The sequence below is a fragment of the Columba livia genome, chromosome 3 (genome assembly GCF_036013475.1).
Source record: "Columba livia isolate bColLiv1 breed racing homer chromosome 3, bColLiv1.pat.W.v2, whole genome shotgun sequence".
In the NCBI taxonomy this organism is placed as follows: domain Eukaryota; kingdom Metazoa; phylum Chordata; class Aves; order Columbiformes; family Columbidae; genus Columba; species Columba livia.
The window spans coordinates 103,758,120-103,781,529 of record NC_088604.1 but is presented as its reverse complement, the minus strand read 5'-3'; the positions used below and the strand labels follow the sequence as shown (position 1 = coordinate 103,781,529).

General features: G+C 40.1%; 1 protein-coding gene across 3 annotated transcripts in view; it reads left to right on the top strand.

Annotated features, from left to right (window-relative positions):
* Positions 1-23,410, top strand: part of LCLAT1 (lysocardiolipin acyltransferase 1) — a 128,105-nt gene that overhangs the window by 21,177 nt on the left and 83,518 nt on the right. For 2 of the 3 annotated variants that reach the window (XM_065058655.1, XM_065058656.1), the window contains exon 3: positions 22,012-22,180. In XM_065058655.1, the coding sequence (XP_064914727.1) occupies positions 22,016-22,180 (165 nt within the window). In that variant the 5' untranslated portion in view covers positions 22,012-22,015. Of the gene's footprint in view, positions 1-1,701; positions 1,794-22,011; positions 22,181-23,410 lie in introns of all 3 variants that reach the window. The other variant, XM_065058657.1, reaches the window with a different exon arrangement.

Here is a 23,410-nt window from a genome sequence, read left to right as displayed (position 1 = left end):
AGTGGAGTGGTTATTTAATGTGTTTGGATATTTTGGCAATCTGATTCGTAGTTTTTAAATTGGTTGATGCCAGTTCTTGACCCAACACGTTTTTTTTTTATATTCCATGAATAAAGGGATGCAACAGAGAAATCTTCAGGGCATCAGAGCATACTGTGGTCTATTCTCTGTTTTGTTCTCCCTCTAATAGCAGGATAAATGCAAATATTTTGAGGCCTGTCCTCTTTCATCAAGCCTCTGGGAAAGAAAAATGAAAGGGGGGATGGCAACTGAGCATGGAAAATTCTATGAAATTGCTCATGGGTTTCCTTTTCATGTGAAATTTCCCTGAAATTTTCCCCATGACTCATTTCCTTCTTGATTCCTTTTTAAGTCCATAGTTTGGGCTTTTTTTTTTTTTGAGACAAGTAAGTAGCTTTTTCCTGCCCAGTGTGACATGGATTTTGCAAAGGTGGATATTCGGCATTGAAGTTATCCTGTGTCTTCTGAGTGCTTAGACATTGCAGTCTGTTCTCCATTGGGACAGATGCCCTCTTTTCTCTAACTTCTCTTTACAGCCCGTGGGTAAAGATAGGAAGCAAATAATGCACTTCCAAAAAAACCCAGATGTTAGTCAGAGGTGTATTGTGTGAGGGAAGAGGTCATGGGAAGTAGGATGTTTTATTTTAGTGGATAATCTATTGGTGGTTGCAAAGGTCTTGTATTGACAGAAGGTCAATGAGGGAGTTTGTTACGGTTTCCTACCTTCTGATTTGCAGTTTTCAGTTCGTGCTGATGTACCCTCTTTCTGCTAGATATAGACTTCCCTAGAACTCGTTCCCTGAAATGCCACCTGGCATCTTCTACAGTGATAAGGGCAGGACTTTTCTGGATCAAAAACTTGCATGACTGATTCCTTATTACTTGAGAAACAGAAATACTGTCCAGTGTGAGAGATGTAAAATGTTGATAGAATGTACAGTCCTTCTTACAAGGGAAAAAAAATCAAGACTCTCAGGGTTCTTCTAGTACCTGTAAGATAGGGCTTACTTCTTTTATAGAAATATCAACAATAGTATGTTCTTCTAGTGCAATTAACGTTTAGTACAACAATTCAATGCATCTGAAGCATTGTAAACCCTTGAAGATCTTGGCAGCATTTCTTGGAATATCTTGTTCCATAAAGGTTTATATGATCTGATCACCAAAGCATCTGAATGCTCCTCGCAGTGAATTAAGGCCTGTCCTCTTTTCCTCTCCGCTCCCCACCACCTCCTAGGGTTCAGATAAACCCTATTCTTTACAAGACCAGAGTATTTCAAAATGGTCTGTGTTCTCCATAGTTACTGAAAGAAATAAAATTATTTAAATTCAAAGTGATTAATTTGTTGGAAAAAAAAGCTTGAACGCTGGAAGTAAAATGGCCTGCAAAGGTTAATTCAGTTTTGATCTAGACGTTTGTAGTATCTTTGATTTATGTGAACACATTCTATTTATGTAACTAGCTGTTTCCTTTTTCTAAACTTATAAGTAACCAAATAGAGAACCTTGAATTAAGAATGTTGCTCAGTCTTAGAAACATACCTGCTTGTCCTGCTCATAAGAAAATTCCATGGTTAAGCTCCTTCATCCTTTATGAAGGAGGAGCCTATTTTGTTGAGGAATTAAGCTGACTTCTTAGCCTGGCTCTTTTCTTATCACTAACAGCATAATTTCTTCTAGTTGGATAAATTACTACATCTGAAACACGCTTGGGACACTTGAAAAGAAGTCTTAAGAACAAACTGAAAACTGAAATCCAGAATAAGATTAAGGTAAAATAATAATAAAAATGAAACTACCCACACACCCCCTCCCATCCCAATATATCTAGAGAGATCTTCACTGCATTAATGTACAGCTGTTATGTCATAGGAACTTGCAAATACTGAGAGAAAGCAGCCATTTCCTTAGCTGTGGCGATCCTGGCTTAGTTCTCCTTTCTTAAATAAAAGTATTCCATCCAGGAACGGCTTTTGATTTAGGTGCATTTATGCATTTCCACATGTAAAGTGTAAATACTTAGCTTGATTTGAAGTATCAATACATCTAGGTACCGAGATATACTGTTTAGTTGTTTGTCAAACAGGATAGGAACCCTAAGAAAAAACTTGGTGCTGTTTGATTTTTACAATCCTGTTTTTGTGTTCTTGTCTCTAGATGTACAAATAGCTGTAAGTATTAGTTGAAAGGCCAAGTTCTTGAAAATTAGATGCATGCTTAGAAACTCCCTTGATAAACTAGGCAAAATAAATTTCCCATCTTGGTCACCGTTTACTCTTTTGAGTTGTGAATAATTTCACTGGAGGCAAATGTGGCTGTTCCTGGATCGGGAGAAGCATTATTCAGTGAATATAGTTGTCATGACAAAAGGAAGAAAATTTTTGGAATCAAAGTGACATTTAAAATGTTACCACTTTAATGACTCTACTAAATAGTCCATTATTAAGGAATGGTAGTGTATTACTAATGTATTATATATATATATGAGTGTGTATGGGGCAGGAGGCTGGGGTGCTCACAGCATTAGTAATAGATTATGCCCTTGGGGTAGTGTGTTAACCTCACAGCATAGTGAGAAGGGAATCTTTCTGTCTGATCGGCGTTTTATCATCTGTAAGTTACTTTTTTAAACTTATAATTTCTTTTGAAAATAGAACTGTCTGAGGGAAAATTCTAGTGATCATGGTGATGCTTGCCTAGTGTACATCTGGCATAGGATGGTCTTGGAATACATATGATTATATGGAAAATAAGTTAAGATATCCACATGCTGGTATTTTCAAACTTTTTGGAAGGTTGTTCAAGACAAGCTATTGTTGGCTAAATGAACTGAATTGAATAGCCTTCCATACATTTGTTTAAATGATCTAATGGCTTTAAACTTTGAGGAGGACAAAAGGCCGTGACAACTAAAATACTGTTTGAATGTAATACAGTTTTTCCAAGTGCCTTCTGGTGGTATTGATGGAAGAACAGTCTTTTGTATGTTTAAATCAGCAGGAACACACTAAAATAAAACTGAAGAGGGAGCTATTTTGCAGAAGCACTTAATTTTGAAAAGTTTTTTCATTGCTGAAGTTTATGACTCTGCTCATGTTTAGTTAATTCTTGTATGTAATGAGCAAAAATCGCACTTTTCATCGTCACTTCTTATCCTTTTCATATGTAAATGTTAGGGAGTCTGATAACCTGGGTCTTGAACTGATCTCTGAAACATCTTGAAAGGGCTAAATTTTATTTGCTGAAACTCTGTTCAAAGCTCCAGGCTGTGTGGGTTGCATGTTCTTATAGGAAAACATTTATTCGTAATGGGAAACTGTTCCAAGGCAGCCTGTACCTTGTTCCTTCCCTCCCTTTTCTCAGAAGAAAAACTTGAAAAAAATATTGGCTGGAAAGCAGTTTGCATTTGCAGGGTTCTAATGTCAAAAAGATGTGAAGAGGCATCCCTGAGGTTAAGTGTCTCTCCAGCTTTTCCTACTGTGATTGCAATTTTTTCTCAGAAGTTTTAAAATATTAACCCCCTGCAGATCAAGCCTCCAGGAAAATAAGCTGTGTGTATATTTGCTGCTTCATAGGAAGAGAACTTGGAATTTCCTTTTGCGAAATTAGATTATAGGATCAGCCCACTGAATGGAGCGAGGTGGCATGAGGAATGAGGGGAAATAATTCCAGTGACCCAACTCAAGGCATTTATGTAAATGCCCAAAATTAAATGAAGGAAATCTTTCTTTGACGGATTTGTGCGAGGCTTGGCAAATTCGAAATTGCATAAGAGGTTTTGATCTGGGATTTTAAAAAGTCTGTACTACTTTTCTGGTAGGAAGCAGAAGACAGCTAATCGCTTTTCAATTTAATATTTTCTCTCAAACATTTGAAAAAGAAAAAAACAGCCAAAAAAAAACCCTTATTCCAGAAACACGGTTAATGTAATATACATACTGAAGAGGTGAAAGTTGACTTAGAAGGCAATTCTGAAAATGACTTCATTTCTTTTGACCTCAGTAACTATTTAAGCTAACACATTTGAAGAAGAAACGTGTTCTTTACATAAGCACGTCCTGCTCTGGAAGCTGCTTGTGGTTAAACGTTTCATCACAGGAACAGCAGCTTATGCTGCCAAGAGACCATTACTTTTTCCTCTGTGCTCAGGCTGTTCCAGTGAGATACCTTTAAGGTGAGAAAATGCATATTTAACAAATCCTGTCACCACTGCCTATTCAGAGAGCTTTGTGTGTGAACTTCTTACCCCATTCCACTGTGATTGCTGATACTTCTATGGAACAAAGTTTAATTAAAAAAAAAAATATATATATATATTTAAGATAAAACCAAATTGTGATTTACAAGGAGAGACTTTTAAAATGGCTTATGTAAATAATAAAGATTATTTGGTTATAAATACTGTAGTATGCGTACAAAAAGTATGTTTTGCCCTCTGCTAGGAAATGAATGGGAAGGTTCATCTGATGTTGTTAGAAGTCTATTTAGAAAATGGCTTATTCTATAATGAAACCTTGATCTTTCCAATTTTTTTTGGTTTTATCCCCTTTTCAAAGTACCAACTGCAGCTTTACCTCCACATCCTTTGCATAACAGGAATATATCAAAGAGCAGCATGTGCTGGGACTAGTGCAGGGCTCTATGTGTGCTATCTGACCAGCCAGCTGCTTCCAAACAGCATTTATATGGCTATATTATTTCAGTGTATTGCTTGAAAAGAGTGCTAACTCATCATTCAAGTAAACTGCTGAAGGTGGAAGAGGATCTAGTAACTATTAGTAACTAGGCTTTAGTAACTATTACTGGCTTACCTTTTACAACAGAAATTAGCAAAGCCATCACTCTTTTCTTTCTTTCTTTCCCTTCCTGTTCGCTATTCCTTATAGCAAAAAAAGCCCCAAACAAATGAATTAAAATAGAATTTTGATTAAATAGTATGGGTAGCAATATCGCTGTTTAAAAACTGGATTACTGTATGCATTGCCCATAAAACTTTTTGAAATATTGATGTAAAAGTTTGCGTACATTTCTTGATATAATATAATCCAGGGCAGAGGGAAAGTGAAGACTTAATTTTTTCATGAATATTTGTCTTCTGCATATTTTTCTGAATACTTTGTTCTGACCTTCTCATCAATACATCAAAATTAATAATGATATTTAGTTGCTCAGCAATCCTTGATATCACTTAGTCCAATGATTGATTAGGAACCAGCGTTACTTTAATGATATATCTGTTTGATCCCAAAAGAAGAGAAATTTTTAAAAAGCTTTTGTGAAAGCTTGTTTTCTTACTGTAATGGTCCAATAAAATGTTCAGCTGTGACTGATTTGGAAAGGAAACACCCATTGTTGCTTGTATCTGTGTTGGAAAAAAAAAAATTCAATATAATAAATCTTAGCTGTTGTTGAAAACTCTGTGCTCAGCAGGAATCCATGTTTGCTCAAGTTGTTTTCAAATTTTCTGCTTATTGCACTTCTGAAAACTGTTTTACAACCAACTTTACTCCTCCTTCAGTGAGTTATATGAGGGCTCTGGGGAAAGATGGGGGATGGAAAACTCTGGCTCCTGGACACCTGAGTCAGTACATTAATCTTCTGGGTTGTAATTGGCTTCAAATTGCTGTTGTTAGCAGGCATGTTGTTATGCTGTGATTAGCTGTAGCACAGGGCTTTCCAATAGCTCTGGGCTTTCCCTTAGACACAGCATGTTCCCGGATCCCCACTGCTGCCTTGGTTTGGGTCTTTCTGTCCTCTCTCTGGCTGTTAAACTGTGACAACTTCAGGAGCAGGTGAAAATGATTTCTGTGAGAAGGAGGTTTTGAGTGTTATGGAACTTTACTTAAAACTAAAAATGATATGTTTTAGCCTGGAGAAATTATGGCCTTAATTAAAGTTACTTGTGTTAATACAAATATATAACTGATAATAGAACAGTTTCACAGCATATTCAGAGATACCATAGCAGAAGTTGCAAACATTTATTTTCTATTTAAACTATGAAAAATGTATTATTAATCTTTAAATAAAACAATGTAATTCTCTCTGCGTTTCTGTGGAGAGCTTTTAAGGCCATCTACACATAAAGAGCTACCCTCATGAGATGACAGTGCTCTTGCGTACGTTCAAACCAAAGTATTTACAAGAAATCTTATTTTGTGTTAAGAGTGCAAGCATTCAAAACAAGTGCCCACATAGGTTTTTCCCTGTGAAAGTAAAAATTGGGAGTTTTTAAGCTGCGATTGTTAAGTTAACTTTTTTAGAGGTGTTACTGCCTTAGTTGTTGCTCGGCGTGGAACCTGCTGAGGGGAGAAGTCAAAACTCTGAAGCTTTGCCTTGCTTGTCACTGGGGCTCTGATTTTTGCCATTGTGGAGAATTAGGCTCAAGACCCTGCTCAGTATCAGTTAAGATACACAGGAGTGTTTCTTACTTGTTGCCTCCACTAGAGTAGAAATTCCCACACGATTCATTCTGTTGATGAGCTTGGAAAGCAGCATCCCTGCATGTCTTCTTGATTTTATGCCTCTGGGAAAGACCAGTTGACCTAACTGCCAGTTAATTAATTCATAACATTTTAGAGTTGAAACAGTTTTACTGTCCCTTGTTTGAAGGCCTTGTAACTATAGTTTCTCTAGCATAAAGAAATAACTTTAATAGACTCCAAGTGATACTGTGTAATATCAGGTCTTCAATCCTTGTGTTGCTTTTGTTTATCAAGCTGTTTACTTGATGGTCATGCTGGCAACATCTGGACATCTCAGTATGGGATAGGATAGCTGTCTGTTCCATGCACAGATGAAGAATGTCACTTAGCTCTGGGGCATAAGAATATTTCAGTCAGTGCTGTTATTTTTAATGCTGGTGCTTCTGTGTTCAGCTTTGTAGCTGTGCTTGTGATATGTTTTATTAACTTCAGCATGCCTTGCAGTCATGTCAGAAGTGGACTAGTTTTCTTGAGACTGTATTGTTTGAATGCAAAGTGACCCCGTATGTAAAGACATACTATCCTTTGGTTATTTGGTAGTACTGAGAATTTCATCAGTGTATTTACTTTCGTGAGACACAAGCAGAAGCCTAATTGATGAGGAAGAGAGGGAAATGGAGTGTCATAGGCACCTGTTCTTGACAATTCCATTATTTATAACATCCCCGATAAAAATATCACCTCCACAATGCCCATTGCAATGAACTCATTAAAGGCATTTCAAGATCTGTGATTGCATTTGGGAATTCTTCTGCAAGTGCAATCAGATGTATGTGTTTTCTCATATGTATCCTTAGCCAGTTGCCCAGGTACTTCACTTATTAATGAATGTATTTTACAACTTGGAGATAAACTCTTCCAGCTTCTGTTTCTGTGATATTAGTGTGCTCATCAGAAATAGCAGATTCTTTCCAGGAATTCTGTGTTTTTATATTAAATTTTCCTGAAAGGTCAGGGCACTTGGTGAGAGGGGAAACATATGCCAGGGTGTGTTGCCACTTGGAAATAACTGAGAGAATGCTAGATTTTCTTGAAAGAGAAATTCTTGTAGTGAGGGTGGGAAGCAGGGGAGCAGGGGAAAAAAAAGGGAAAAAAATTCCTTATGTTGAATTGCTAGATCACTAAATCTGTCTGGCCCCAAAGAAAAGTTGAGATACAGCTCGTATTAAACATGTTCAGTGACTGTAGAAACTGCTGTGAGAAGATTACTGATTTAGATATTTCTGATAGCATGATTCGCACAGCCAAATTGGGATAATATCTTCCTTTTTTGGATATGATTTATCTAGTGCAAAGATTGAGTCATTGCATTTCCTCTTAGATTCAGGTTTTTTTAATTATTATTTTTTTAAAGGGGAAAAGGGAATGCCAATATATAAACTTCTGTAGACTATGTCTACCTTGTCACCTGTCTCCTTTATCTTCCACATGATAGTTTGGGTGTACTATCAGCAAGTTTGCTGATGACGTTAAGCTGGGAGGGGTGGCTGACACACCAGAAGGCTGTGCTGCCATCCAGCGGGACCTGGACAGGCTGGAGAGTTGGGCGGGGAATAACCTGATGAAATTTAACAAGGAAAAGTGTAGAGTCTGATATCTGGGCAGGAACAACTCCAGGTTCCAGTATAGGTTGGGAAATTACATATTAGAGAGCAGTGTAGGGGAAAGGGACCTGGGGGTCCTGGTGGACAACAGGATGACCATGAGCCAGCACTGTGCCCTTGTGGCCAGGAAGGCCAATGGCATCCTGGGGTGTATTAGAAGGGGGGTGGTTAGTAGATCGAGAGAGGTCCTCCTTCCCCTCTACTCCGCCCTGGTGAGACCACATCTGGAATATTGTGTCCAGTTCTGGGCCCCTCAGTTCCAGAAGGACAGGGAACTGCTGGAGAGGGTCCAACGCAGGGCAACAAAGATGATTAAGGGAGTGGAGCACCTCCCTTATGAAGAAAGGCTGAGGGAGCTGGGTCTCTTTAGTTTGGAGAAGAGGAGACTAAGCAAGGACCTTATTAATGTTTATAAATATATAAAGGGTGAGTGCCATGAGGATGGAGCCAGGCTCTTCTTGGTGGCAAACAATGATAGGACAAGGGGTAATGGGATCAAGCTGGAACACAAGAGGTTCCACTTAAATTTGAGAAAAAACTTCTTCTCAGTAAGGGTGCCAGAGCACTGGAACAGGCTGCCCAGGGAGGTTGTGGAGTCTCCTTCTCTGGAGACATTCAAAACCCACCTGGACATGTTCCTTTGCGACCTCACCGAGGCGTTCCTGCTCCAGCAGGGGGATTGGACTAGATGATCTTTTGAGGTCCCTTCCAATCCCAAACATACTGTGATACATCAGGGTATTCTTTATCTTCTGGCCTCTCATCTCCGAGGCATGAGCAGCGTAGTTGCTTTAAGCATTCAAACAATTTTTTGCTTCAACAATCACAGTCTTTTAGAAGCAGTTCTGTCTTTTCGTTCCAATCACTTTGAGGCTTTTAAGGTACTTTTGTAGCAATATCAGGGGTAGTGAGTTGGAGACTGGAACTGGCTCAGCTGGTCTATGACAATGCCTCAAATGTGAGTTGGGAGGTTCTTCATCTGTAGCTCTTGTGAGGCTTTTCTTCTTGCCTCCCCTTTTTTTCCTAACAGCACTTGTTGAGCTGGAACATTGTTCACATGTGTAAAATCTAGTAGTCCCTGAATAGCTATAATGGGTTATTTCCCTGACTAGGTCACTTGCTGTTCTGTAATTATTCTGTGGATTCTTTATTCTTGGATTGCCTAGCATCTGTGTGTCTGCCACAGCATGTCTGTCTAATGAATCTGCAACTGCCAAATATATTTGCAGCCGACTTGAAACTTGTTCTTACTCTAACATTGACTTCATCTTTGTGATGGGAAATACACCACCTATTAAACCACTTTTTGATGGGTGGACTGTTCAGTGGATGAGGAACCGACTGGGTGGTTGCACCCAGGGAGTAATCGTCCATGGCACAATGTCTGGATGGATACCGGTGACAAGTGATGTCTTTTCAGGGGTTTGTGCTGGGACCAGTACTGTTTAATATCTTCATCAGTGATGTAGACAGTGGGATCAAGTGCAACCTCAGCAAGTTTGTGGCTGACACCAAGCTGAGTGGTACAGTTGACATGCCTGAGGGATGGGATGGCATCCAGAGGGACATGGACAAGCTTGAGAAGTGGGTCCATGCGAACCTCATGGGGTTCAACAAGGCCAAGTGCAAGGTCCTGCACCTGGGTGAGGGCAACACCCACTATCAATATAAGCTGGGTGATGAAGGGATTGAGAGCAACTCTTCAGAGAAGGACTTGGTGGTACTGGTGGGTGAAAGACTGGACATGAGCCAGCAATGTGCACTTGCAGCCCAGAAGACCCATCGTATCCTGGTCTGCACCAAAAGGAGCATGGCCGATAGGTTGAGGGAGGTGATTCTGCTCCGCTCTGGTGAGACCCCACCTGGAGTCCTGTGTCCAGCTCTGGAGCCCTCAGCACAGGAAAGACATGGACCTGTTGTAGAGGGGCCAGAGGAGCCACAGAGATGATCAGAGGGCTGGAACAGCTCTGCTGTGAGGACAGGCTGAGAGAGTTGGGGTTGTTCAGCCTGGAGAAGAGAAGGCTTCAGGGAGACCTTATTGTGGCCTTTCAGTACTTAAAAGGGGCCTGTAGGAAAGATGGGGACAGACTTTTTAGAAGGGTGTGTTGTGATAGGACAAGGGGTGATGGTTTTAAACTAGAAGAGGGGAGATTCAGACTAGACATGAGGAAGAAATTCTTCACAATGAGCGTGGTAGAACACTGTCCCAGGTTGCCCAGAGAGCTGGTAGATGCCCCATCCCTGGAGACATCCCAGGCCAGGCTGGATGGGGCTCTGAGCAACCTGATCTGGTTGAAGATGTCCCTGCTCATTGCAGGGGCTTGGACTAGATGACTTTTGAAGGTCCCTTCCAACCCAAACTATTCTATGGTTGTATGACTTCTAATTCTTTTTAATAAGCTCCTTTCAGTTTTGGCAAACTTTATTAGAAACTGAGACTCTCTTCCAAATGAACTACTATTTTACATAATACAAAGTTAAAAAGCTAATAGATATTGCTTTTTTCCATTTGTCTTCTGGCAGCTTAGTAAATTATTGCATAAGCACTGGCAGATAACTTTCCTGGTTGCTTCAGCATTGAATTACTTTATTTAGCTTCTTAGGCTGGTAACTTTTTATAGGATAAAATGACCTTGCTAAATGTTCATGCAAAACATTTTTTTATTTGTTTTCTAGTACCACTTAGTCCTTCACATCTAAATCCAAAACACTTTACAAGGAAGAATCAAACGTTCCCTTGTATCTTTGTGTGTTTGAGGGACCAAAGCCATTCAGCTTTAACAAGAAACAGGAGTTGCTTTATTATACTACATCGGTGAAACATTTTCTGGCTTTGAGAACACTTAAAGTTTGAAGAAAAATGTTATGTGTTTTTTAGAATGTGATTCAGTAGCCGTGCAACCAGAAGCAACATCTCTGTATCAGCCTGCTGCTGTGCCTGGGCTGAGAATCCCTGCTGAGACACGGAGCTTTGTTAACTCAAGTGCACATCGTCTGACTCAGCCCTGCGTCTTCCCAGGCAGAGCCGGCATCGATATCCAGCTCCACGCAGATGCGTGAAGGAAGTTTTTACCCTCTGAACTGCACCCCTCTGTTAGAAATGGCTTTGAAGACCTAGATCGACTAGAAGCCCTGGGGACATGCCTTTGGAGTTCCATCAGAAGAGAAGCTTCCCTTTGTAGCTGGTGGAAAGATAGAATTACAGAGCTGAAGATGGGGTTAAGGCCACAGTTCTTAACACTGGTTTGTAATGTCATCTTAGAAATATCCAGATATGCTGTTGACTGATGCTACTGGTGAACTATGCAAACGAGATTTGAAAACTGTTCTTCAGAGGCTCTGAAAAGCACAGGGGGATTTCATCTCTTACTGCAATGTCTTGAAGCAGAAATATTATTGGTGCGACAGTAGTTTGGCAATGTGTGATTTTTTTGGCTATATCACTTCGGGTGTTCCATCTTCACCAAAACATGGCAGTCTGAGAACAGAATTTCATGTCCAGAAATTGAACTGTTTCTGCCACTTCTAGTGGGAATGAAACATTTGTAAATATTCTGCAGAGCTACTGCATTTTTCTTCTTTTGCTTTGAAGCCTGCCAGGTAACCGATCTATCGTTTCTACTGTGCTTACCTTGGAAAGCAGCCAGCCTGTAAGCGTACCCCACTAGAAAACTACAATTTATGTGTCTTTTAAAGTTGTTATAAATGTGGTATTTGCTGATGCTTAAGTATGTTTTAAAGTGCTGTGTATTCCTGGTAGAAAGGCAGCCCTGCAAAATTTCAGATTCTCTAAAGTATGGAATTTTCCAATTAAGTGGCTAGAACATAGTTAACATTATTTGCAATTTTTTTTTCTTCTTTGATATTTCTCTTGGAAATATATTCTAAAAAGCCTGAGGCTGTTGCACAAGGTCAAAGATGTGGCAGAGTTATATGCAATTGATAATAGCAATTTATCATTATTTAAAAAAAAAGTGACATAAATTTGCCTGTAGGCACTGTTCTCCATCTTTTGTATAAGCATTATTTAGCCACAGGGACTTAGTGAAATGCAGATAAGTCTCTAGTTTTCTTTTTCAGCCCTTTAACAATTCTGAGAGTAGATAAAATTCATGGTCTGATCTTGAAGTTGGTTGTAGGTGGAGACTCATTGACTTCAGTAAGTTTGCTGTTGGGATCTTTAGCATGGGGCCTGCTGACGTTTTATAGCATGCAACATGCTACTAAGAAAAGGAGTGGAGTGGCTTAGCAATTGTTGTGGTTTGTTAGTGATGGCTGTCATAAATATTTTTTAAAGTGCTGCTTAATTAAAAAAGGGCAAACAAACAAAACTAAACCCAAACCCCCACGGATTATTTTACATTTGTAGCATACATTATAACTTGGAAAAGGAGGAAATATTTGAGTTAATATATTCTATTCTAAAACTGAGACAGGGTGTTGTAAAGGATGATTACAAATACGAAGCTCTCACTGAAACGTTCTCCAAGTTGGGTACCTTGCTTAAGGCCTCTGCCAGTCTGCTTTTACAGCCCCTGTTTTTATTTTTGTAGTTGCACTTCTCACAATAACAGGAGTTCGCATAAGCTTTCTGTCATTCTGTTACTATCCTGGTGATGGTCAGTGGTTTTCATAGCACGTTGAACAGGCTGTTTGAACTTTGTTCATACATATCTCCTGTATTTATTTTGAGCTGTCAACACAATGGGAAAACTGTCTTGATGAGGGTAGAAAAGCCATTAGAAATTTCATGGACGTGCCCTTACACGGAAGGGAATTTTGAGTTACTGTTCTGTAAGTAGGCTGAGAAAAGAGTTTATCTTGGAAACAGCGAACACAGCAAAGTTTTTAGAACCTTGGAAATTCAACATTTTAAAAAATTGCATATTTGGGGTCTGTTGTTCAAAAACCTGAAGAGCTTTCACTGTTGTCAGGGAGTGATTTTGGTTCAATGCCAGTGGCAGAGACTTTAAGATATTCCACTGAATGCTCTACTAGTTTATCTTTAAGTAACTGTTTTTCAGCATGGAGTTCTTGATTTCTGTTCCCCAGCTGAGAATTTTATTGTGCAATAGGTATTTCAGAAACTACAAATGCCACCCCTCCTCACCAACTGTGAACTAAAGGGGTGCTCTTATGCAGAGGAAAAAAAAAATGTTGATTTATTGGTTTGTTTGTAACATCTCCAATTACAACGTGAAATATTTTATCTGGTTTTCCTAATTTTCACTTGAATTTGTTATCTAACAGAGTTGGTCAGCTTTTTGGTCTGTTGTAGACTTTTAAAACCAGAGGAGTTATATTTCCAGCTGTTGACCACAAGTAGCTTTTTTTGTAAAGTAGACTGAGCTTAGAGCTGACCTGCAGCTTTTACACAGTATACCAGAACTGACCACTATTCCATGTTAATTGTAAGGTTGTGGGTTTTTTTTGGTTTTATTTAAAGACAAGGGGATGAAAGGAATTGCGAAGAGGAATGTAACAGCTATTCTTCATTTGCCAAACCTATTTTTGATGACTTGTCAGCAAGGGTACATTTTATATTGGTTGCTGTTTAATACAGGTTTGTGGGGCCACATTAACTTGAAGGACAGCACAGAATACAACTGTATAAGTGGAAAGTTATCAATTCATCTAGATTTTTCTGAATGTAGTAAGGAATAAAAGCAATCTACTTTTCCATAAATCATTCTTGTTTCAAGAAGCAGCTTTAGCTGTTGCTTGATACCCTCTTGCAAACAATTTTGAATACCTTAGCTCATGCTTTCATTCAAGCTTTATTGGTCTAATGGTTGTCTGGAGCAATAGTGGAAAGAGCATGGGTGAAAAAGCATCAGACTGATTTGATATCGGTACCCTGACTGAATTATCTGCTTGCAGTATCTAAAGACTGCACTGCAAAGAATCTCAGCTAGGTTTTTTGCATTTGGAAAGACACAGCTACTGGGAAGAGCAAATTAAATATTCTATTACATTTTTTATTGAATTATGATAGTCAGATTAAGTCTTGGCAAATAAAAGAGATCATAAATTGTAAGAGGCAGCAATAATCATATTTTATTTGTAATATTTACAAATATTACTCATTAAGTATTGTACTTTTTTATTTTCTCCATGTGTAAGCTAATATCTGCAGTACTATTAGAGAGGGTCAGGGACGTGGTTTGTGATGATAATTATCTCTTATTGCCCTGTCTTATATTGTTTTACGATACACATGTTAAATCTCTTAAAGGTTTTTAAATGCAAAAGCTGAATAAGAGGGAAGTAGTTTTAATGGTCAGGTGCATATTTCTTCACACGTTTTTTTTTGTGATTGTGATCCATGGCGTATTTCTGTGTTCTTTAAAATACTGAAGTTCCCAAGTGAAGGATCAGAAGTAAAATGTAGTTCATAGAGATCTGTGGACACCGTTGGAGCTTCTTGCCTGTATTTTGTGGGCTTCTGATTAAAGCGGATATCTGTGCAATTAATAATTCAGCTCCTTCCTGTCATTGCTTTCCATACCACCTCTGCTATTTCTGCAGTTCTTTTAACTGAGGCACAAGTGAGAAGTTATGTGATCAAAGAGATGGGATGAGTTGCACATCTGGAAATACAACTGAGTCAGTCTACAAAAGCTTGCTGCAAGCACATTTCTTTTCAAAATACTGTACTACATAGAAACGAGTTTCTTGCTCTGAATAAAATTATTGGTAAAAATTTCATTCAGAATGCTATTATGGAAACAAAAAACCAAGGCAAACAAATAAAACCTGTAAAATGCTCAGGAAGAAAAAGCCTGTTGATTTGCTGGACTTGAAATGTTCTGCTTGGATGTGTCATTCCCACTGAAACTTTGTCTGCCTGGCTGATGTTTTGTCACTTGGCCACCAGTGGTTGCTGAGACCTTGGCATTATTTGTATTGTCCAGCTGCCTGCTCTCCTCTCTAGATGATTTTGTTTAGTAACCTTAAAAAAACTAGTGAACAAATAAAAGTTTGGGTCATTCATTTAATGGGTTGTTTAAGGTACACCTGGGAATTGGGCAAATCTTTGTTCCCTCTTGCCCACCTCCTTGAAGTCCAGTTCACTTCACCCAGACGACAGGTTTTAAAAATTGTTGTGAAAATCGTATCTTCTGACTTGGAAATTGTTTCAGAATGCAAAACTGAATATGGGAGCTGTAATTTCCAGGTCACCTCTTAAATCTGGCATGCTATGGGGAAATGCAGAACTAAATTCAATCAGTTTGCAGTTAGCTGGCAGCTTTCTCTTGCAGAATTGAGAAAGGGCATCCCTGGCTGATTTTCTGCTTGATTTTAATTGAAGATAATGTTTACCTTTTCCGCTAGTAACTGACTGAAAGAAGAATTAAACCAAATGCCTAGTACTCCCCATTTGATTCTTGAAGAATAATTAACAGTTTTATTGCCTGTGCTGATTGAATGGGAACATACTGACCAGTGTGTTGTTTTATTGGCACTAAAGAGCACTTCTTTGCGTACTAAAACCTGATTTGCTGACTGCATAGTAAAAAGTGCTTAAAATCTCTCTAGTTATCAGGCAGCTGGCTTTGTCAGGTAGTATTGCTTAATTCCACGCTGTAGGTTAAATCTGGTTTGATGTTGAACCTGGAAGATGAATTGACTTGTTTGTATGAGAACTTTGAATTAGCCAGGAACTGCTAAGGGGACAGGACGTGTGTGGTGAGTCTTGACTACTGTGAAACTTCTAAAACTTTAGTTTAGAACGTTTTTGTTCTTTGCCAGATAAACTTATTTTGTATTCTTTGCCTATTTATAAGCCACAGAAGCAGTTGTGAAGAAAAGCTAATTTTGTTGTAGAGAACAGGCTGTTTAAATCCTTTTGAAATCATCATCATAACAAGATGTGGTTTGTCTGTCATTCCAGCTGTACATTGAATAAAAGCATGTAGATAATAAGCAAAACAAGCCAAAATCTGATCACAGGAAGGTGTCTCTGCTTTATGTTACTATGCAAACACTATGTTTGCATAGAATATTGGAATAATTTCAATAAAATATTATAATAAAGATGGAATTTGCAAAAATGCAACTGTTTTGGTGAGCAATTTGTCCCATTGTGGACAAGAATTTTAAAAATTAACTGAAATGTGAAAAAAAAAGAGTATTTTAAGAATTACTGTTTCCCGTTACCTGGAGACAAACCATGTTTTCCTTCTGCTATGGCAACGAGAACATGTAAAGTACAGTACCCCAATAACTTGGAGTTCTGCCACAAGAATAGATGGAGAACTACAAGCCCAGTATGAGGGTGCCGTCTTGCTCAGTTTGCAGTTTTCAGCCCAAATCTTAACATACTTTTGAGTGTCTCCCTACAGCTTTGACCCACACAGCAAATAGAAAGTAACTTTAGGATACATAAAGGCCATAATACTTGGTAAATCCACTGCTAAGAGTGGTTGCATTAGGAAGAACAAGTTGTCAGCAGCAGTAAAGGAATACCTCTGTACTTTGAAAATGCTTGGGTTCTGTTATTCAGCCTTCCTGTCTAATCCTTTAATTAATTTCTTGGGTTTCTCTGACATGAATCAGCTCCAATTTTCTTTGGTTTGAGATTTTTCACATTTGCTTTAGATAGCTTTACAAGTCCCCATTAAGTATTCCTTTCCCTTTGAGATTACTTGGTAGTTTTTTCAATGGTGTTTTGAAGTTCCAGGTGTATATTTTGCATTGGTTTGTAGCTGTTACTTCTGTTGTTGAATGCATATGTTAGATTTGGGATAGCTGACATATATCTGTGAAGATATTTTGTTTCTAAGCTAGGTGTTTAAGGGGCTGAGAGATGAAAAAGGATGATAACAGGGTCAATCCCCTCTTGCCTTTGGTAGTAGGTGTCTCGGAATTCCGCAGGTGACTGACCGGGTGATAAAGCCCTTGTGGTGCCAGCACGGGTTGTCACCGGTGTGCAGAGCCTCGGTAGCTGGGCCTGTGTGCCAGCTGTCCTTTTCAACAGGGTGTGTGGCCACTTGTTGGAGGGTGCTGCTTTACTCCCACCCAGACAAGCTGGTATTGCAAAGTGGGGGGGGAATGGGGTGTCTATGGGAGGGGTATTAGAATTGTAGAATCATAGAATCATTTTGGTTGGAAGAGACCCTCAAAATCATAGAGTCCAACCATAACTTAAATGTAGCACTGAAGGATGTCCCTAAGAGCCTCATCTACATGTGTTTTAAATGCCTCCAGAGATGGTGACTCAACCACTGTCCTGAGCAGCCTGTTCCAATGCCTGACAACCCTTTCCTTGAAGAAGTTTGTCTTAACGTCCAGTCTAAAGCACAACTTGAGGCCATTTCCTCTTGTCCTATCACTTGCTACTTGGGAGAAGAGCCCAACCCCCTCCATGCTACAACCTCCTTTCAGGTAGTTGCAGACAGCGATAAGGTCTCCCCTCAGCCTCCTTTTCTCCAGGCTGAACAGCCCCAGTTCCCTCAGCCGCTCCTCATCAGACTTGTGCTCCAGACCCGTCACCAGCTTCGTTGCCCTTCTCTGAACTCTCTCCAGGACCTCAATGTCTTTCCTGTAGTGAGGGGCCTAAAACTGAACACAGGATTCGAGGTGGGGCCTCACCAGTGCTGAGTACAGGGAGCAATTAATTCTCTAGTCCTGCTGGCCACGCTATTCCTGATACAAGCCAGGACAGATGGGCTGCTGCCTCAAGGTGGGAGATGTGGGGTGTGGGGTTGGAAGAGGGGTTGCTGTTGGGAAGGGATGAAGGTGAGGGTACCAAGCCAAGGAAGGACAGGCAAAAGAGGGTTTGTTAGTCAAGTTGCAGCACTGTGTGACCACGAGCGTACTGCTTCAGAGATGAGTAATCCCCAAACTGTACCAAACTTTAGTGGGATGCAAAGTTGTGACTGATTATTTTGTCTGACCAGAGCTGGCTCTGTACGGTTTACTAACTTGAGCACTGTACCTCTAGCCACTGAGGTACTGGAACTTGGCTCCCTATGGCACCCTTTGAGTTAGAGAGGGCACATGGCTTCAGCGAGGCACCTGGTCTGATGAGTGTGTCACATCCAGCCTGGGGCTCTAGCCTCCTCTGTGCTCTACCCACAGGCAGAGCAACACACGCCACTTCTGCTGACTGGCACAGGGCATGCACTGGTGGCAGCTGCTCTGCTCAGCAGCTTCTGTGATGAATACCCGTCCTTGACTGTTGGCTAAAATGAGGGTATATATATAAATGCTTCTCAATTGACATGTGTGGGCAGATGCATTTTAAATCATGTTACCTATTGTCTGGGCTGTGCACTCCACTGTGGACCCACAAATGTAAGGAAATGCCTTGAGTGTGTTAACAGTTTCACCTTGTTACTAAAATGAGTTTGCTGAGTGCTGTTTTCAGAAGGCCAGCTCTGTGGTTACTCCCTCCCACAAGTTCTACGCATGGTCACAGGCTTCTCATTTCACAGTTTTGCTCAAATTCATTAAGAGTTGTTTTTCTGCTCTGATACCCCTTTCCATGGTATGTACTCTATTGTGGTGGAGGTAATTCAGAGATAAAGTCTATCTGTTATTCTAGATAAGTACATGTGTACATATGTAAAGATATATATATATATAAGCAGTGAGCAAAATATGGTCTGTATCACATTTCAAAGATGTGGCTGCAAGAGAGATAAATGACATCGATTAAAAGCACACGTGGTATCTTTCGTGTCTAGAAATAAATACCGTAGGTTTTGACCCAGCGGAATGCAGTATAATTTATATATGTACATAGTGTAATGTTAAAAAAAAATTACTGCTGGGGAGCAGGTTGAACAAGAGAAGCTTCAGAACTTCCTCAAGTCTTTTCCATAGCTCACGTACCTTCATCTAAAAAAAAAAAAAAAACCCAACAAAAACAACCACAAAAATGTTTACAAGACAGTTTTTCACATAAACTACAGAGAAGAATTTTTTTCTTAAATATTTGGATCTGCACTATAATTTGAGGGAAGGACCAATGTAAACTGTGAAAAGCTCGGCTTGTAAATGAGTGACCTACATTGCTTTCCTATGAGCCTAGGAGGATGACAGAGAGATGTCTTCTCTCATTAACTCTGTGGTTACCTGTGTGCAGCAGTCAGGTTTTTGGAACAGGAACGTGTGCCTCTGTGTTGTCTGGCGGCTGCTTGGAGCACGGGTGTGTGTCTGTCTGTCTGGTGGGTGTCGTTGCATCTGAGTTGATGACCGGTGGCTCTGAGCAGCCTTGCAGGGGACCAGAGCAGCTGGCTGAAGCTAAACTGACTCAAGTTCTGTGTCTGCTACTGGGTTTTACCTGACTGAAAGCTGTCCATAGATGTTTCCAGTTGTTTTACTGTGTGTGTTCCTCAATAAATGCTTGATTAGATCAAGCACATTGAATTTTAATCCTCTCTGCTACCTTGTCGAGGGTTTTGATTGCGAGGTGACAACAAAACCCTGGCAGATGTATATTGTTAACCTCCTTCTCCCCTGCTTTCCCCTTTTTCCCCTCCCTCTCCCCCTTCCCACTAAGGACAGGTGATCAGGAGGGAAAGAAGGACAGAGAGAAGAGAGTTGGAAAAATTAAAGATGTTTTACTAATGCTACTAATAAGAATAGAGAAAATAATACAAAATATACAAAACCAATCTTGAAAGTCTCAGCAACTGCAGAGCTGGCAACCAAAGTCCTGGATTGGACTCTGCAGCCAACCGGAGCTGGATTCAGTCTGTCACTAGGCCTCAGTTCGCAGGGACGACTAGCAAAGTCCTCTCCTAATGTCGGCCATAAGCAGAAGGGAAAAAAGGGATGAGATCCTCGTGATCTCCCACTTTTATATGAAGTATGCATGTGAATGAGATGTTATACTCAGTTCGTCAGTTTCTTGGTCGCCTGTTTTCTCGTTGCCCCTCTCGTGAGAGGTGCATCCATGCTTATCAATAACCTCACATTCCATTGCTGTGCTTACCAAAACATGTGTCTGGTTCTCCAGGAAAATGCAGCTAATATGAAGGCTTTAGCTGACAGGCAAATTTACTGAAAGAGAAACTTGTTTTTAACAAAACCAGGACATACCTTTAGCAGTAGGTCTCAAATCTTGGTGTGTCAGGAGAAGGCCTTCTAGTCCTTCTGCAGTTAATGCTTTTCTTTCTGTTGTTTATGTTCTTCTCTGGGTTTTTTCTTTTATCCTCTACTGCCTTTATTTCAGGCTCTCCCCACACAGACTTGCAGTAACAAATACAAGAAGGCAGTTGGAACATTGTTTCTTCAGTGCAGTGCTCTATAAGATCCTTTGATATGTCAAATTGATCCTACTAAGTGCATGCGTATGCAGACAGCTGGTTATTTAGTTCCTGCTTTTGGCAGGAAAAAGTGGGTCTCTATTCCAGGATGTAAATAATGTATATTTGTTTGAATTCAATTTTCGATGTGTTTAAATCTTTCTGATACAGCTATCAGCAAACATTTGTATTTGGTGTTACTTTTCTTTTTTTTTGCTATGCTGCAAAGTCAGGCTAGATACAGCTTCCTATATCCTTCTTAAATTAGCAAATTTGCATGGCCTCTTCTCTTGGCCTTCCTCCAAATATCTACAGTTTAAGAAATTGTTTAAACCTAAAAGTATTCCGGAATAGAGCTACTTTCTTGTTACTTGTCAACGTGAAATCGCAGAAGCAAATTCATGTGCCAGCAACACTAGCATTGCCATTTCTTGACTTTTGAGTACTTTGCTGTGCAAACATTATTGCTATGGACATTGCTCAAAACATGCTTGAGATGAATCTTGTATGTTGCAGTACACAAGGCTTAATGGATTACTTTTCCATTGCTCATTTTAAAATTAAAAACAGTGGCTTCCTGTTTTTCTTGTCCTGAAGTCCTGTCTCTCTGAGCTCTTATAATTTCTAAAATAGCCTGTCAAAAAAGGAATTTGGTAAAGTGACTGAAAAGTGACTTCTACTTAACCTTTGATTTTATAAACAGTTGGTTGAGCCCTAAATAGATGAAAACAGTCTATTTTTAGGCCCTAATTTAGAGAATTGATATTTCCACATTTGCTTTGTCATAGCTGGTTGTAGTTGCTAAATTGTGAAAGCTTGTAGCTATTACAGACGCTCGGAGGATTGCTGAGTGTTCTGCTGTAATGCATTAAGAAGCTCCATGCACTGTACGTTTCAATTTATAATAAGGGAGTCCAGCTGATAGCACAGACAATGAAATATTTCAAGTCTAGACTACTGTCTTAAACACCAAAGGCTATTGGCTTTTTGGTGGAATAAGCTGGAAAATAACGGGTAAGGACAGCTGAAGTACAGCAGACTTCAAATAGTCGCAAATTCTTTGGGCCAGGGTGGGTGAGTCATGAGGTTTCAGGCGCTACTTGCCTGCCCTGTGTTGTGATGGAAAGGGAAACGGTGTTTGAAAAGGCTGATCAGTCTTGCAAGGTTTGAGTGGTTTCTGAAGGAGGTCACACATAGACCCTTCTTAGATGAGGAGGATGAGATTCTGCAACACTGAGGTTAGCGAGAATAAACAAAATGGAGAAAGAGAAAAGCAAAGTTCCTCATCTTCAGAAAACGCTAATATTAGTTCTTTGCCAATGGCAGAAATAATGGCTGAAAAGTTTAACATAAGAGGTATTCTGTTATATAGCCCTTTGTACCTTTCCATAGTAAAAATAGCTTGCTGAAGATTTGAGAGTGGAACTACATATTATAAAAAGTGGAAGAAATTATGATGTGGCTGATACTTTCATGACCCCTTTAACATCCCAATACAAATCACTGTTGGTTGCGTTTACTGTCATCATGTGTTGTTAGCCATTGAAAAAAGGTGAATATCACCTCAAACTGGACCTATGGACTTGAAAACTTACGTAGTTACTTTCAGTTTATCTCTAACATAATGCCAACTTTCTCTTTCAGAGCCATGGTGTCATGGAAAGGGATATACTTTGTACTTGCACTGTTCTTGGGAAGTTTTTTTGGAAGCATATTCATGCTTGGTCCTCTTCTACCTTTGATGTTTGTCTCACCGGCCTGGTATCGCTGGATCACCGATCGCGTTGTGGCCACTTGGCTCACACTCCCAGTGGTAAGTTGCAGTTTGAGCCAAGTATTGGGAAAATGTTCATAATCCCATGATTTAGTTTGCTCACTAACGCTTTCAATTTTATTTTTAAAAGCTTTTTATGCTTTTGTCAAAACAGTTCTAAACATGCTATCTGTGGAGGCTTAGATTTTAGCTCAGTGTTGCAAATTGTGTGCCTGTTTACAGTCCCCCTCTTCTTTGACAGTTTATATGTAAGGTAGTCATAGAATTATGGGATTGTTTGGGTTGGAATGGACCTTAAAGACCATCTAGTTCCAACCCCCCTGCCATAGGCAGGGACACAAGGACACCTTCCACTGGACCAGGTTGCTTGAAACCACATCCAGCCTGGCCTTGAACACTCCCAGGACATCTGCAGCTTTTCTTAGCAGTCTTGTTACAGTGCCTCACCACCCTCATAATGAAGAATTTATTCCTTGTATCTAATCCTTTCAGTTTGAAACTGTTACTCCTTGTCCTATCACTACGTGCTCTTGGAAAAAGTCCCTCTCCAGCTTTCTTGTAGGTCCCCTTTAGGTACTGGAAGGCTGCTAGAAGTTCTCCCCAGAGCCTTCTCATCTCCAGACTGAACAGCTCCAGTGTCTCAACCTGTTCTCACAGGAGTGATGTTTCAGCCCTCCGATCATCTTGATGGCCCTCCTCTGGGCTTGCTCCGACAGGTCCATGTGCTTCTTACATTGGGGACCACAGAGCTGGACACAGAACTGCAGGTGGGCGGAGTAGAGAGGGAGAATCACCTCCCTCAACCTGCTGGTCACACTTCTTTTGATATAGATCAGGATATGGTTGGCTCTCTGGGCTGCAAGTGTGTGTTGCCAGGTCATGTTGAGTTTCTCATCCACTAATACTCCCAAGTCATTCTCCTCAGGGCTGTTGTCGATCCATTCTCCACCCAGCCTGTATTTGTGCTTAGGATTGCTTCAGCCCATGTGCAGGACCTTGCACTTAGCCTTGTTGAACCTCATTAGGTTTGCACAGGTGCACCTCTCCAGTCTGTCCAGGTCTCTCTGGATGGTATCCCTTCCGCACAGTGTGTTGACTGCACTGCACAGTTTTTTGGCATCAACAGCTTTGCTGCGGATGCACTCAGTCCCTATGTCCCTATTGCCAACAAAGACGTTAAACAGCCATGTCTTAATTGTACTCTTGAAAAGGCCTTTTCATGACATCTTCATCCAGTGTCAGTTAGATTCTGATCAGAGAAGAGTAGGT